At 41.0% G+C, this 17,831-nt stretch overlaps 1 protein-coding gene across 3 annotated transcripts in view; it reads right to left on the bottom strand.

Annotated features, from left to right (window-relative positions):
- Positions 1 to 438: 438 nt before the first annotated feature.
- SLC27A6 (solute carrier family 27 member 6) overlaps positions 439 to 17,831 on the bottom strand; it is a 287,625-nt gene continuing 270,232 nt past the window's right edge. For all 3 annotated transcript variants that reach the window (XM_089334916.1, XM_017341026.4, XM_002710184.6), the window contains 5 exons: positions 12,000 to 12,090; positions 8,437 to 8,635; positions 7,354 to 7,451; positions 6,004 to 6,134; positions 439 to 1,346 (listed from right to left, as the gene is read on the bottom strand). In XM_089334916.1, the coding sequence (XP_089191042.1) occupies positions 1,170 to 1,346; positions 6,004 to 6,134; positions 7,354 to 7,451; positions 8,437 to 8,635; positions 12,000 to 12,090 (696 nt within the window). In that variant the 3' untranslated portion in view covers positions 439 to 1,169. The remainder of the gene's footprint in view (positions 1,347 to 6,003; positions 6,135 to 7,353; positions 7,452 to 8,436; positions 8,636 to 11,999; positions 12,091 to 17,831) is intronic.

The raw sequence follows: 17,831 nt of genomic DNA, 5'->3' as shown, positions 1-17,831 counted from the left end.
CATGTCTGTGGTTCTAGCTTAAAGGAAACACGGGGGGCTGGTACTTTCTGCCTGAGTTCAGTACAACAATGCTCATTACACTGTCTATGTAATAAATTTCTCAGTTACCTACTTACAAATTTGCTCAAGCTTGCAGACCTTTCTGTCTATGACCTTGGTGATGATTTGAGGGTTCTATTCTAGTGTATTCTGGCTCTGTCCTTGTATTACCAGTGGTTCCTATAGCTCTGTTTTTCATTAATTTGATCCCATTTATGACCACCTTCCAAACTTGAATAAGTTCTCTGGGCTTACCCATTCTGCTTCTCTGCTATTCATGATTCTTCCATCATCTTACTGTGAGTTTAAGATAAGGAAGATATAAGTGCATGGATTTAGTCATCTCCCTTTCACTGGAAATTCACAATAAAAAACCAGAACAAAAACTCAAAAGACGTATTAATGAACATGGTTTTATTTATTTATACAACCCATAAAAATAAAATATTTTAGTAAAATTTCACCAATTATTCAAAACTAGAAACTTTACATATTAGAAAGTACTTTTTAGATGGTTATCTCAATTGTTAATCTCTTATTATTTAAAATCTTTAACATTAAGACAAATATTATTAGATACTAAATTTCCCAAATAGATGAAAGAATAAACAACTAAAGTGTTGATTATTAAAGCAAATTAAATTCTTATAAAATTAAAGAAATTCTCTTGTATATTAAGGAAACATAACACATAATTAATGTTTAGTCCCTTTCCCAGTTTAATAGTAAAGAATCACATACATACCGTAATCACATACATACTTACGACAGCTGGACTTAATGATTTCAACTTTACTTTCAATAGAAACTCAGTAGAAACCATTCACTGAATTTTCAGTGTGGGTCTTTCCCTGGGCTATGGTAATACCTTGTGATACTCTCCTTGGATGCTGGACAACAGCAGGGCTTCGCAGCACCCAGTCAGCCCAGCAACCACAAGGAGAACTGATTCTGCAAAAGTGAGCTGCGTGGCTCTGCAGTCATGAGTGGTAGGTTAGGTGTATTCAATGGAGTTTCTACTTACTACATTTGGTTTACAAGAATGCAACCCCATCAAAATCTGGGGAGCGTCTGTGCTATCCTCTCACTCTGCCAACCAAAGCACATAACGATCTCAAATACACACATTCTTAAAGTTTTATCTCTCCTAACATTACTTGATCATAAAGTTCTTTGGTCAACGGAACATAAGATTTTTTCAAGTTATCCATAAAGTAAAGTGGATCAGAAATTTTCAGTGGATTAAATCCTTCTTCCACCAACTGAAACTTCTGTAGTTTGAATGTCCCTGTTGTTTCCATTTTTTCCTATAAAACAATTACAAGGATGAGTGGAATTGTCTAATACTCTCTATAGACAAAATATTTAATATCACGGTCTCTTAGACTTAATCATAACAGTTTTATATCTAACGATCTTCTCCACTACTAATAACTTCACAGAAATAGCAAAAGTATTATAGAATATTTAAACTTTTTTATTTACCTGTAAACTTTCTTAAATATTAACTCATCAGTATATAAAAATTACAAATACAATGAATAATCTGACTATAAGTATGTCTAAAACAGGTAAACCATCTCTTCAATTCTGTGTCAACAGAATATTATGTATAGAGAATACCATTAGATGCCAAAAAAACTCAAAGGTATAAAAGACAGAATTTTCTCATACAAGTACACAAGAAAAAGGCGCAGGCTGAATACTCTAAGAACTAGAGGGAGCACAAAAGGCTCTCAATCTGGGTTCCCAAACTTGGGGCTCCTAAGTAAAATTTCAGGATCTGCATAACATATCATAAGTTTTCCACCATAATACAATGGCATACATTGATCACCTTAAACTAAAATGAGAGGAATTCAAAAGTTCAGGGAAATTGTATAGCATGAAAAAACTATGCCAAATTTCAAAATTCTTCTCATCAAAATAAACTTCTCTTAATTTCATTTCCATGAACTTTTTGAAGTATTCTTATAGCTTAAGGCAGCTCATAGTCTTCACCAGTGGTTTGCAATACATCCAGTCAGTGATGGCGTAACGTTACAAAGCTGGGTTCCCAGGTACATTCTCCTCTAGGGAACTAGAGTCCTTTGAAAATGAAATATTTTTGTTTTGATTTATATGCATTAGTTTTTCAAATGAATGCTAATTTCTTTATCTTAAATTCATATTAATTTATTTTTACTTAGCAAATGAATAAATGAAAGTTTAGGTATTTGTTGTGACTCAAGAGCACCATGAAAAAAAGTTACTGGGACATTAAAGTTGCCACAAATCTAGAAACTTTCACAGTCTTTGCCTCTGGGCCTGGTGCTGTGGCACAGTGGATAAAGTCATGGCCTGCAACGCTGGCATCCCATATAGGTGCCAGTTCGAGTTCTGGCTGCTCCACTTCTGCTCCAGTTCCCTGCAAAAGCAGCAGAGAATGGTCCGTCTTTGGACCCCTGCAGCCACGTGATAGATCTGGAAGAAGCTCCTGGCTCCTGGCTTTGGCCTGACCCAGCCCTGGCTATTGCATCCATCTGGAGAGTGAACCACCAGATGGAAAATCTCTAATTCTCTCTCTCTCTCTCTCTCTCTCTCTAACTCTGCCTTTCAAACAAATAAGATCAATCTTTTTTTTTTTTTTAAAGAATCTTTTTTTCAAGGTTTTAAAGGAGATGAGGGGGTCTCTCTTTTTGAAGTTGCAGCTGTGGAAACTCAACACAACAGGATCCATCCCAGCCCATCCCGTCCTTGCTTCAGGGCTAATTCGGGATTCAGCTTCACCCTGATCCCATCCCGTGATCTCTCCTCTCTTCTCTCCCCACTGCCTTACCCGGCGTTTTCCTCGCAGAACTATAAACAAACGGGCAGTGGAAGCACACACAGTGTTTCTTCTATTTCACAAAATTAGAAGCCTGCTATATTTATAAGACTTAGTGTTCTCCCTTTATAAAAATTAATATTATACAAAGTATATTTTCCTAGGTCAGGGAATTTTATTGAAAACACTTTTAAAAGTGGTTTTATAAGCCCTCATCTATTGTAGTTTAATTAACCTTGCCCCTTATTCTTAAACTTACAGAGAATTAAAAAATGTTTAACACTATAACACTGAAAATATATTCATATATACTATTTGTGCATCTCTGATTACTTCCCAAGGATAAATTTCTGGAACTGAAATTACTAATTCAAAATACATGCAAACTCCTAAGTCTTACCCCGTTTCCACTCCATGTGTTCTAGAGACCTAAAAACAATCAGCCTTCCCCCAAGAAGAATCAAAGGATCAGATTAATTTTATCCCAGCCATACGAGCATGAGCATATTTTAAAATTTTCTATAAAGTGCTGGCAAAGGGGCCCTTTTTAATTACTTGTGCTAAATTGATTTTTAATAAGTCAGATATTTCAACTGTTTTATATGAAAGAACTTTGACTTCTGCATGTTTTTATCAGATCACTTATTTTTATAATTTATTTGTTAAACAAATGTTTTGAGTGCTAAATGTCAGGGGTTGTGCTAATGACAGCAGACACTGTACTAATCAAAACTAACAGTGATGACTCATCTCCTTTCTGGGGGTTTAATGAACCTAGGTCCTCAATTTGTGCAAGGCCTACCTAGTATTCTAGGTGATGTTTTCTTTCATTTTAAGCTGCCTTAGGGGGAAAAAAGTTTGAAACATTATGGGCTCTTTCAACTTTCTACCCCAGGAAAATATGTTACTTATGAGGTGGCCAGGAATAGGAGGAAGTTGTGTAGTGAGAGAAGGACAACGTGAAGGTGACACGAAGTCACTCATGTCTGTACTGTGGTCATGTATGCGTGAAGCTACAAGCACAATTATGGTGTATAAACACATGCATATACATAAGCATAAATAAAACAGGAGGCATTTTAATAAGATGGGTGGGTTATATCAATATCCTGGTTGTGATAGATTTATAAAGTTTTAGGGGAAGCTAGATAGCATAAACAGGATCTCTTAGCTATACAACAACTACATATGAATCTGCAACTATCTCAAAAACTCCATTAAGAAACTATTTGTTTTATATTTACTTGACTTTAGTATTTCATAGGATTGTTATGAAAATCATCTGGAACCACATAAAAACTCCTAAAATAAAAATGTGCAGATGAAATATGTATTTATTAATGACATGTCTCATTGGACAGGCAGTGACCTGGCTTCAAGGATTGCCAGACACTTTATAAATGCATATGATTGGGCCGGCGCCGCGGCTCACTAGGCTAATCCTCCGCCTTGTGGCGCTGGCACACCAGGTTCTAGTCCCGGTCGGGGCGCCGGATTCTGTCCCGGTTGCCCCTCTTCCAGGCCAGCTCTCTGCTGTGGCCAGGGAGTGCAGTGGAGGATGGCCCAAGTGCTTGGGCCCTGCACCCCATGGGAGACCAGGAGAAGCACCTGGCTCCTGGTTTTGGATCAGCGTGGTGGGCCGGCCGCAGCACGCCAGTCATGGCGGCCATTGGAGTGTGAACCAACGGCAAAGGAAGACCTTTCTCTCTGTCTCTCTCTCTCACTGTCCACTCTGCCTGTCAAAATAAATAAATAAGTAAATAAATGCATATGACGCCATGTACTGCTCTTTCAGAGATCTAATTATGACGTAACAAATATATTCAGATAAAGTCTTTGTGATCAGATGGGATGAGATGACAAATGCAAACTTTGCAGAAAATAATTTGAGGCACAATATTAAACAATGTATTGGAGTGAAATTGACATGTTGAGATTCAATTATCCTTTACAAGATCACTGTTGAGGAACAGTGATTTTTCTTCATTCTATTTGTGGAACTCTTACTTAGTGTAGAGTAAATCTTGTGAGTATAAAGTAAACTGAAAATAAATCTTTGTAAAAATTAAGAGTTGGGGGGCCAGCACTGTGGCGTAACGGGTAAAGCCACACCACCTGCAGTGCTGGCATTCCCATATAGGAGCCAATTTGAGTCCCAGCTGCTCCACTTCCAATCCAGCTCTCTGCTATGACCTGGGAAAGCAACAGAAGATGACCTAAGGGCCCTTGCACCTGCAGGAGTCCAGGAAGAAGCTCCTGGCTCTTGGCTTCAGATCAGTGCAGCTCCGGCCACTGTGGCCAAGTGGGGAGTGAATCAGCAGATGAAAGACCTCTCTCTCTCTCTGCCTTTCCTTCTCTCTCTTTCAAATAAATAAATAAATAAATCTTAAAAAAATTAAGAGTGGGAATAGGAGAGGTAGAAGGGGCGTAGGAGCGTGGGCAGGAGGGAGGGTAGGGTGGGAAGTATCACTATGTTCCTAAATTTGTATATAAGAAATACAGAAAATGTGCATACCTTAAATAAAATTTCTAAAGAATCAATAGTTAGTAAATAAGTAGCAGATGAGGAAAATAATTTTCTTTTAACCGTATTTCATCCTAGTTACCTTTCAAGATGGGTCCCTCATCCCAAAACAGATGAATCTTAGAATTCACCAAAATATAGAGGCAAGGGGTTGGAGAGAATGGCAGTGACAAGCAAGAGCAGAATCTGAAAGCCAACTGCCTTTAGGCTCTGCACACACTCTACAGACTCCTGGATGTCTGCCTGGGGTTAAGTCTAAGGACCTGGCTCCAGAGATCTCCACCAGATCCATGCAAGGTGAGGTTCTGGCTTGCACCATCATCGGGACCACCAGGATTGTCATATTTCTATGAGGCCCTGACTACAGAGAAAGGAAGCCATTGTATAACACACACACACACACACACACACATACAATACGACCTAGCATTTCACCATGCGACCTTCCATACTTTTAGGCATCAATTGTGAGAGTTAAACAGCATCAACTCAACATCACCAAGCTTTTCTCTAATCTTGGATTTTTCTAATATAATTACAAATTATATATATGGATATAATATTATTTTGCAATAAAAGCCCATCTTGATTTCCAGGTCTTGAATTTTATAGTAAATTTGAACAGTAAAATTACCTGAATTCTTAAAAAGCGTGGGCACGCATAAGCTGGTAGAGATGTGACAACTTGCTCATAAACTTTTTCCAAGTCTAGAGACTTTTGTGGTTTTAAAATAATAGAAGCCATTCCTGCTTTTCCTTCATAGCCTGAAAAAAAAGTGTGAAACAGAATCAGCTTTATAATTTCTTGATGAATTTTTAAAATGAATCCTGTTCCTAACTAATCATAGATCTAATGCAGTGACAACAATACAACAGTATCATAAAGGAGTCTGTGTTTGTCTAAGTATATGATTTACTGCCTCAAAATAATTCAAGAACAGGGAAAGACAGAGTCAATTCCTAATTGTCTACATTACAGAATGAAATAGCTGCAATGTAAAACACCATAAATTACCCATAATTTGCATTCTACCACCTGTAACACAAATATTAAGAAAGAAAGGATGGGAGTGAGGGAGGATAGGGTAGGATATATAATCGTACTGTTAAAACTGTATATATGAAATTTTCTTCCTTCTTATAAATAAAAAATTGAAAAAAAGAACATTTAAAGACAAACATTTCAGCAGAGACATACATTTTGAATATTAATGCAAAAAATACACGGCTTTTTTTAAAATTTAAGATGCTAGAAGCTGATTTTCCATAAATAATTAGATCATTTACTGCATGTCGCACCAGCTATGAGTCTGGACAGGGATCAGAATGTCCTAGAGCATTTCACGAACACGCAGAGGCGATTCACTAAGTGGGCAGCCCGTTCCTCTGCTGCCCTGCCCAAATACTCTCACCCCCGGTACACCCTGTTCTACAAACATTAGCTGCATAATATCATCATTTGTAAAAATACTGAGACCGGAGGGGATGGCTGTTGGGGGACTTCCACTTGCTTGCTAATCTGTGCCATTTTCACCATCATGAGAGGATTTCTAAATGCCTCTTAATAAAGACAATGAGGCCACATAAATTTAAAAATAATTTTAAAAAAGACCCACTATAAGGTCAAGTCAGTGTGCTTGAACATTTAAATGAGAACACGTTCCTGTTTAGTTGTGTGAACAAATACTAATCATAAACAGAAAAATAATAGACTATTGAAATGCTCCAGCTATTTTCAAGCAGTGAGTCACCGACCAAAGTTTTTTAAGAACTGCTTTGAAATTACAAATAGGCATTAAAATGCAGAAGTACTTCTGCCCTAATGCAACCAGGATGTTTGTTAATTTGACCAAGCGCAAGATAAGATATTAATTTTAACATGCAGAAATTAAAGTGTTGAACGGGTAAAACCACTGCAAGACAAGAGAAAAGCGTGGTACATTCTATCCCGAAAATCTTCCCAAAATCTGAGATGTATTTATACCTGACACAGCCACACCATAGACGTTCGTTTCCTGGATGAAATCCAGCATTCCAATGACATCAGCAACCTCTGTGGTTGCAACGTTTTCTCCTTTCCATCTGCATAAGAGGGAAATTCCAGTTAGTGCACCCCTACTTGAGAGTCCAGTGGTCAGTGTTAGTTTACTGCCTGGCATTTGGCCCTGTATAAGAACCTAGAGACCAAAAAACAGCCAGTTTTCATACAGAAGCCATTTCTAGGGAAGCACCTTATTGGTAATTCAACAAACCTAGCATTTGATTTTTACTTAAAATTATCCATGTGTCAACAATGTTAATTGCTTACTTTAAAATGTTTTATATCATAAAATAATAAAATATAAGTATACAATCGCAAAATCCTTTAATCTGTAAAATAACCATTAAATGCCAAAAATCCCCTGTCTGTGGCAATAGGAATAATTAAATGGAAAACTATGGTTGTCATTTAATGCACATGCCTGCTTCAATTTCTAGGTATTAACTGCTTTGGCTCCTTAATGTTTTTGAAGGCACAAATTATTTAATGACAATAATTTTATATGAATGGGCTTATAACATGGCACAAAAAAGGCAAGGAGGTGGGAAGTATAAGTTATTTCTTCATTCAAGAATTTGTTGAATGGTTACACTCAGGGTTCTACCGTCATTGACTAGTAATACAAGCTAATTTCATAGGCCTGAAATAATCTTAGGGAATTAAAAAAGGAGATGTAAGAAAGTGAAATTATACTGCTTCAATAGTTTTATCATTAGCTCATGAATCAGACCAAAGCTGACCAGAGTGGTTTTCTGGTATAACACCCTCATTTAGACCTGCCTTCTGTCTGACAGTTTTATATTCTACAAAAAGGAGCTTGCCAATTTGGACTCAACTGATCGATTAAAATAATCATCAGCTTTTACACAAAAAAATTAACTTAAGGTTCAGCCTAGAAACAGAGGGCCAATGGGTGTGGGGCTCAAAAGCAGCCATCTGCCCTGAGGGCTAGAGGATACGGGTCCTGGCGTTTACACAGAAGCCTGGTTCTCATCATCGAGCTGTGTATCCCATGACGGCCCTTACCTGAAAGTGTCTCCAGTGCGGTCCCAAAAATACAGGAAATTCTCCTCGTCCTGGACCATTAAGTCCCCCGTGTTAAAGTAAACATCTCCTTTCTTAAAAACATCAAAAAGCAACTTGCTTTTTGTGTGCCTGTAAGACCCAGCGTAACCAAAGAAGGGATTCTTGGTGTTCACTCGTGAAATGAGAAGTCCAGGTTCTCCTGGGGAGAGAAGGGCGTGTTTGTAGCCACCTGATTAAAACTACTGTCACACACACCATGCATGTTTCCAAATTACGCTTCACACACACACACACACACACACACACCTTATTGTCCCCTGAACTTGCTTCTATTCTATCTGACGTCACTTACTCTTGGTGCCTGCATCTGGCACATCCTTTCACAGGGTACCACAGACACGCATCCCTCCAGGAAAATCAACACCACATGGAATGGGACGAAAAGGAAAGAAGTATTACATGTCTTTTACTTCTTGAGTGAATAGACCACTGGCTATTTTTATTTTGAATTATATAGACACACATACTGTTGATAGTTACATAACCACCCTAATAATAATTTTAATAAAATGATGATAGCAGTATTTACTGAGCACTTGCTATGGGCCTTTGCAACTGTCATCTTCCTTATTCTGCACAGAATTATTTGAAAGGCAGTTATAGAGAGGCAGAGGCAGAGAGAGAGGTCTCCTAGCCACTGGTTCACTCCCCAGATGGCCACAACAGCCAGAGCTGCTCCAACCCGAAACCAGGAGCCAGGAGCTTCCTCTGAGTGTCTTCCACTCTTCCCAGGCCATAGCAGAGAGCTGGATAAGAAGAGGAGCAGCCAGGACACGAACTGGCACCCACATGGGATGCTGGCAGAGGCTTAGCCTACTACAACACAGCACCAGCCCCTATACATAATTTCTTATTCAGATTTATTTTATTTATTTGAAAGACAGATTTACAGAGAGAGGGGTAGACACAGAGAGAGAGAGAGGTCTTCCATCCTCTGGTTCACTACCCAAATGGCCACAACTGCCAGAGATGAGCTGATCCAAAGCCAGGAGTCAGGAGCTTCCTCTGCATCTCCCATGTGGCTCCTGTAGCCCAAGGCCTTGGGCCATCTTCAATGCTTTCCCAGGCACATCAGCAGGAAGCTGGATTGGAAGTGGAGCAGACAGGACTCGAACTGGTGTCCACATGGGATGCCAGCACCACAGGCCAGGGCTTTAACCTGTTGCACCACAGCACCAGCCTCAAGGTGAAAGCTACTTGTAAGAGAAGATGAGAAGATAGAAGAGAGCAGCAGTCCCCGCCCTAGAAACCTTCAAGGCCGCTGTTTACTTGCCTTGCCTGCTGTGAAGAGACATAGCAGCCATGTGGCTAACTAGATGGGGTATAAAGCAGTTCTGATCAGTTTAACATCCTCCATTCCTCCCACTCCTTTTGGGCATTCTGGCTACCAAGACACACACGGCCAAAACAAACCCACTGTGCCTGGAGAGGTCCATCTCACCCTCATACTCATTGCCATGGGTCATTATCACCACCAGTGCCATCCTCCTCCTCCTCATCATCATCACTACTATAACATACACCTAGAGCTTTCTGGGTACCAACCCCTAGTCTGAGGGTTTGCATATGTGTGCCTTCTAAATATCATCAAAAACCTATACGAAAGGTCCTGATAACATTTTACTTTATTCATGAAGAAAATAAGGCAGAAAAAGTAGTTTGCCCAATGTCACACAGTTGTCAGACACAGCAGCTGGCTTTTTACAATCAGGTCCACCTGACCCCAAAGCTTCACCGCCCCTCCCCCATCATACACTGTCAGCTATACTCCTGTTCTGGAATTTTCCAAGACTCTTCTATCGCCCTTAAAATTTATTTTGATTTTCTTCTTCCAGTTACAAGTTAATGAAATTAATCAAGGTAACAGCCTCTTCTCTGACAAATTAATCACTGCAAATGCATAAATAGGTCATAGTGTATGGAAACCACTTCCATTGTTAAGACATAATTCCTTAATGGAAAAAGTATTGAGTATCTCATAATGAGAATTCCAACGGCAAACAGCATTCTGGGGTCAATCAGCTTTTAAGGAAACTCTGAGGTTACATATGTACAATTCTGGGATTCAGTTCTATGTAGACATAGTATTATAATTGTAATTTAAAAAACCCACCAGAAAGGTGTGTTTAGTCCTTTACTCTCCCTGCCATTTGCTCTTATTTTCGATCGTGTCCATAGACTTGAATTTGAGAAATATATATATATATATATATATATATATATTTTACAGGCAGAGTTAGACAGTGAGAGAGAGAGACACAGAGAAAGGTCTTCCTTCAGTTGGTTCACCCCCCAAGTGGCCACTACGACTGGCACGCCGCACCGATCTGAAGCCAGGAGCCAGGTGCTTCCTCCTGGTCTCCCACGCAGGTGCAGGGCCCAAGCACTTGGGCCATCCTCCACTGCACTCCCGGGCCACAGCAGAGAGCTGGAGTGGAAGAGGAGCAACCGGGACAGAATCCGGCGCCCCAACCGGGACTAGAACCCAGTGTGCCGGCGCCGCAGGAGGTGGATTAGCCTAGTGAGCTGCGGCACCGGCCATAGAAAAATATATTTAATGAAGGCCCTTAGGCTTGAAACTCAAGAGATTGGTTTTGTAATAATGCTTTTTTTTTTTTAACCAGTCTTTCAGTTACCTGAAAATAAAAACATACTTGTAAACTTTACTTCAACATTCCAAGAAAAGATGTAATGAATCATTTCTCAAATGTAGTTTAAACATATTTCGAGCTAGTAAAATGTAATTTTGGCCTGCTTTATGCAGAGTGGATCTCTAAGTAAATCTGAGTGCACATATCCACATTTGATTTTCTACTTTGATATATGCAGCAGCAGTTTAATTGGGGCACTTGCTAATATTACAATTTCAAACCTAAAATTATAAGAAAGTCAATGTTGGTGGAGGAATGGAGGGAGAAGGAGTAGGGAAGGGGTGGCAGGTAACAAGCCGCCCAGTAGGCCCTCCACAGGGCTTCACACTCAACTCAGTGACACTCACTGACCAGTCAACCCCGACCTCACAATAAATACTGTCATATATAATATATAGTCATATATGACTCTCTATATATAATCAATATATGTATATATATGACTCAGACAAATTAATTATTCTGCCCAAAGTCGCACAGATTCTCAGTGTCAGAGCCTATATGTAAGCCCAAGTTGGCCTGAAATGCCACGAAACTTAGAATGACAAATTACTTCATTTATTTTATTACAGTTTGGTGATACTAGGTAGCAGACATATGCCGCTGTTACAAAACATAAGTAGTAGATTAAGAAAAAGCATGGCCAAGCCATAAACATTTTTCCGTTTCCACTGTTTACCACCTGAGTGACGGAGCTGAGGCTCCAGCACTGAATAGCTAAACCATCCTCCCTGCAGTGAATTCTGAATCAGATTGCACATTAGAATCAGACATACGACCACTCACGCAGCCAGTAATAACTACACAGAGGTTCAGAAACCCGGGGGAGGCAGCCTCAAAGAGGAAGTTTACCTTTTTTCACAGGACTACACCGCTCCTGCTCATTTCTCATGGGCTCATCCTTCTGAAAATCATACTTTACCAAGTCAAACGGGAAGAAAAGCTACACAAACAAAATCAGACACAGAATATTTAGTCACTTGTCCAATGACAGATTCAGAAGATTGCATTCTCAACTGAAATACATAAATCATTCCACGCATGGACTTACTAAAACAAATAACTTTTGCTGATTAAAAACAACTAAAGATAATAGTAAGCACCGAGCACTCACTGGCATTTCCTCTCACTTGCTCTGGGTTGGACTTTAGCTGAGCAAACAGGTACAATCCGCACCATGAGTGAGTGCAATGAAGGTACTGAAGCAACTCCTGCCCTCCGCTACACACTCTGCTAACTACAGGGAAGAGGACCACTTTTGCAGTCATCCAAAACATCTCCTGAAATGGAAAGTTTAACTGTACTGAACTGTAAACGAGGCAAATGCCAGGATATTTTCTGAAGTGTGTTCCTTGAAATCTCCAACAAAATGATGACCAAATACCTAACACATATGGCTTTCTTCTGAACCATTCACCTTCAGGCCGGTGAAGTGACAGTCAGTGCTTTGATATGACATGACAAATTTCTCAGAATGTCTGCATCCCCTTGGGAATCAAGCTAACAGGATGGCCTCCCTCATCCCCAGAAGTCCTTAGGCCCCCTGCTTTATATTTAAGAAATCTGAGGTTTGACTCCTCAATTAAACAAGTAATCTATGAAACTAAATTAAAATGCACTAGAATCATGTGCAGGTAGCAAAATAAGGTGCAAGAAAATACTCAAAAAGAGTTAACAGGAGAGCTGGGCAGGAGCAGAGGAAAATCAGCAAATCTAGAGCGAAAGGCAAAAGGTGAAAAGAACAGTAATCACATTACCTAGGATCAAATATTAAACACAAATACCTCTGGTATTTAAACCTGGGGAAATCTTTAAATAACTATAATCACAATTCATCATCTGAATTGGAATACAAATGTGGGCAGCTGAAGTTGACTGAGCATTAACCACACGCCAGGTCCTTGCTCTCAGAGATAAGAGCTGTTTTAATCTAATCATCAACAGGCTGCATGATGAAGAAACAAGCCTACTGCCCTACTTTCAGAGCAGGGTCCATGAAACAGGAAGCCGAGCAGACATGCTTTTACTCTGCACATGAAGAGTCTGCATTAAAATGCAAGCTTTCATCTTGCTGGTCTCCGAGCATAAGATAACAGGACGCTGGCCACTCGACTGATGGTGCTAGGAAGACTGCTGGAGACCTAGAATTGCCTTTTCATTCTGGCCACACGAGCACACAGCCCTGTTCATTAAGCCAGTCTTTTCTCTCCTGTTTCAACAGGCATTATTTTTTGGAAAATTTGCCAAGCAATTGTGGCGTCAGCTTTAGGGTTATTTCTTTTAGATTAACTTGGCAATCATGTGCATGGGCGTGATTTATTCCACACTAAAATCACACTTCAGTCTGTTACCGGCTTTAGGAGACCTGTCCAGAAACTGAATTATCTTATCATTCAAATGAATTCAAATACATCACCATGTTTTCTAGACACAGCCTGAATCAGAGCATTAATATTTAACTAGAAGAATTTCCATTCTTCTTCTTGGCTTAAAGAAACCCTCCACGAGATTGCAAAAATAGCTGCCTTACAACACAAATTTAATTTGAAATTAAAATTTCCTTAAATGTACAGTGTCTGTATATGAATATATCATATGCATGTGTACATGTCCGGAACAAAGCCATTTGGGTCCCACTCGTAGCAATCTAGGTTAATTCACCTCCCACCCCACAACTGCACAGCCTGCCCCTACATACACTGGGAGTTCCCGTACATACCTGTATGCCTCTGTATATTTAGATTCGTAAATTTATAGGTTGGAAAAGAAATACAAAAATAACTTCTGTGTGAAACATTAAGCAGACTTTTGAGCCAAGGGAAAAGTAATATTAAAATCACAAAGTCAGGGGCCCAGTACCGTGGCGTAGCCGGTAAAGTGATCACATCCCATATGAGTGCTGGTTCGAGACCCAGCTGCTCCACTTCCCATCCAGCTCTCTGCTGTGGCCTGGGAAAGCAATGGAAGATGGCCCAAGTGCTTGGGCCCCTGCACCCACATAGGAGACCCAGAAGAAGCTCCTGGCTCCTGGCTTTGGATAGGTGCAGCTCTGGCCATTGAGGCCAGTTGGGGAGTGAGCCAGCAGATAGAAGACTGACCTCTCTCTCTCTCTCTCTCTCTCTCTCTCTGTCTCTCCTTCTCTCTGTATAACTCTTTCAGATTAAAAAAAAAAAAAAAAAAAACACAAAGTCAGGCAGAGCTGGGAGAGCATTTTCTGTGTCCTAGAGAACTCAATCCTCCCCATCAGCATCTGAGAGGCCCTCTCCCAGCCCCTCCAGAGCCCTTATTGATAGGACTGTGTTTGTCTAAGGGTTTGGGGGTAACAGATAGTGGCAATACAAACTGTGAACGCGGCTGCAGAGCCACACCACCAACATGATGCCGGGTAAGGGCGTGGCCTCCTGGAGGGCCGGGAGACGCAGGTCAGCCGTGTGGGCAGTCAACCAGATGTAAGGCTCAGTCGGCAACACTCCACACACATTGTCTCATGTGTCTTCCAGGGGAGTAACGCTGTTCTGACTCCACAAAAGGGGGCAGCTGGATTCTGCCCTATGTCCTTCTTCCCTTGGCATGCTGTCATCCGTATCCTTTTGTGCACTATGCTGTGACCACGAGTGTCACAATTTTCAGGTTTCATGAGTCCATCGGGTGAATTACCAAAACTGCAGGTGGTCAGAGGGACCGGCTGGTGGCAGAAGTGATGGCAACCTTGGCTGGAGCATCCCCTAACTTTGCAGCTCACTTTCCTTGTCCATGAAAGACTTCTACTGTGAAGGCTGTAAAAAAGCCTGTAAGACTAATAATGGATATTGATAATTAAGAAAATTATCCTTCTCATTAATCACATTTTTATCTTTAAATTGTGTTTGTGGACCTAGTGAAGAGAGAATCACGACCTATTCTTTCTCTTCTTCTCAGACCTAGCTACCGCTTTTGTTAGTGCTGCAAGTATTTTTATGTTGTCAGGCTTGATGACCCCATTCCATCTGTAAACAGAATCCGGAGCTGTTCCATCTTCTATATTCAAACGATTCCATGCTCACCACTGAGCCTTTCACTGAAGGCTGACCCTTCCTTCCTTCCTTCCTTCCTTCCTTCCTTCCTTCCTTCCTTCCTTCCTTCCTTCCTTCCTTCCTCTTTCTCTCTCTTTCTCTCTTTCTCTCTTTCTCTCTCTCTTTCTCTCTCTCTTTGAAGATTTAGGGCTTTCCATTAGACCACAATACGGCCCTTTCATTTTTAGTCACTTTTTTTTTTTTAAGATTTATTATATTTACTTGAAAGAGTTATAGAAAGAGGTAGAGACAGAGAGAGAAAGAGAGGTCTTCCACCCGCTGGTTGACTCCCCAAATGGCTACACGGCCAGAGCTGCACCCATCCGAAGCCAGGAGCCAGGAGCTTCTTCCAGGTCTGCCACACTGATACAGGGGCCCAAGCACTTGGGCCATCATCTACCGCCTTCCCAGGCCATAAGGAGAGAGCCGGATCGGAAGTGCAGCAGCAGGGTTTGAGGGGATGCCGGCACTGCACACGCAGGCTTTACCTGCTACGCCACAGTGCCGGCCCCTGAAGGTGATTCTTCCATTTCTAAGTTCTGTATAATCTTCTTGTTGATTACAATTTTTCATTCAATTTTATAAGGAGATGTTGCCTTCTAGTAAATACATGGGCATTACATCCTGTGATTTCTAAAGATTTTGAGAAAACATCGTTGAAGGCTTTAGGCCTGAAGTACAAATCAGAAGTGAAATTCTTAGGTGAGACATTTCTCACTTCCTCTCTGGCCTGAGCATCTCGTTTCTGTCTTTGGAGGTGCCGGAACCACCTCACCCCAGGACACTGCACACCCCTGGCCTTTCTCTGCTTCGGCGTATCTGTAGGGTTCTTCAGTTTGGGTTTTTCAGAAATAGCATCAGGAAATATCTTTCTGCTGATTTTTCCCTGGAATCAGTGTGTGCTTCTGCTACAGATTCAAGTCTGGGCTTTGTAGTTGTCTTCCATTATGATTGAAATAATTATTTTTCTCTTTGATCTTTTCTGTAGGAACACCACCAATTACGTACATGTGAGATTCTGTCTCTGTTTCCAAAACCCATCTTATTTCTTTATATTATTTGCGTGTTCCATTTCCTGTGCTGTGTGGCTCCCTAATCCCACCCTTTGCATCCCCGACAAATGTTTATAGTCCTGTTTATTTGAAGTCCTTTAATGTGGCGTCCACTTCTGCAATGGTTTCATTTCTCTGCTGCTTGCGCTTCGAGCTGAGCACGCTGACTTCTCATCTGCTTTTGCTGATTGATGTTCTTCCCAAGCCCTCCTCTCCTTTTAGCTCTAACATGTCGAGGGAATGTTTCTGTAATGCTCTGAGCCTCGGGAAACTGATTTTCTATGCATATATTCTTCACGGCTTACCGTTCTGAAGTGCATGCACAGTCTTCCAGCTGTCTCTTCCGTAGACTCACGGTCTTCCTTTCTTCAAGCTTTACGTCCTCTGTGGATTTCATGTTTGTCTCTTTTTATTCTTTTCGCCTGTTGAAAATACTATAAGGACCAATACTGTGGTGCAGTGGGTCAAGCAACTGCCTGCAATGCCGACATCCCATACGGGCGCCAGTCTGTGTCCTGGCTACATGACTTTGGGTCCAGCCTGGGGAAAGCATGGCCCAAGTGTTCGAGCTCCTGCACCCACGTGGGAGACCTGGATGAAGCTCTTTGCTCCTGACTGAGGCCTAGCCCAGCCCTGACTATTGCAGACATCTGGGGAGTGAACTGGCAAATGGAAGATCTGTGTGTGTGTGTGTGTGTGTGTGTGTGTGTGTGTTTCTCCCTCTCTTTGTAAAGCTCACTTTCAAATAAACGTTTATAAAGAAAACACTACAGAAGAGAAGGCTGTCTGTAATTTACATGAGTTTTTCTCTCAAATGGAACACCTTGTGCCCAGTTATTTATTTATTTATTTTGCCTTGGGGACAATGATGGGGCTCTATCATTTCAGTTGCATGCATTTTTTTTTTTTAAAAAAGATTTCTTTATTTATTTGAAAGCCAGAGTTATAGAGAGAGGGAGAGAGGACGGGACAGAGAAAGAAACAGACAGAATCTCCCATCCACTGATTCACAAACCAGACAGCTGCAGGTCTCCCACGTGGGTGGCAGGGGCCCAAACACTTGGGCCATCTTCTGCTGCTTTTCCCAGGCCACTAGCAGAGAGCTGGAGCAGACGGGACAGGAACTGGGGCCCATGTGGAATGCGGTGTCACAAGTGATGACTTCACCTGCTGTGCCACAATGCCAGCCCCACCCTACCCCACCCCCGGCTGGGCTGTACACATTTAAATGACAGGGACCACAGAGGAAGGGCTATGAGAAATACTCGGTGCAGCACACCATCCTGTCTCCTCCTAGAGGTTGATCCCCCTCAGCTGCAGTAAGCATGAACCCCCATTAGTTTATATTTTTGAGAGAAGCATTTATTAAATCTGCGCACTTATTTGTGAAATGATATTTTTGCCAGATTTTTCTGACAGCTATGCTACAAAACAGCATGTGAATGACATGACAGCAGAGAAAGCAGAATCCGTAAGGTATTAGACACAACTCTTCTTTTGCTAACTGAAAATAAAACTAAAATATATGGCAAATCAGAAGTTTTTGAAGCATACTAGAGACAAACATAACTTTTTACATT

This window comes from Oryctolagus cuniculus, chromosome 6, assembly GCF_051225735.1.
Source record: "Oryctolagus cuniculus isolate XC-2025 breed Fujian yellow rabbit chromosome 6, ASM5122573v1, whole genome shotgun sequence".
Classification (NCBI taxonomy): Eukaryota; Metazoa; Chordata; class Mammalia; order Lagomorpha; family Leporidae; genus Oryctolagus; species Oryctolagus cuniculus.
This window is presented reverse-complemented; position numbering and strand designations above follow the sequence as displayed.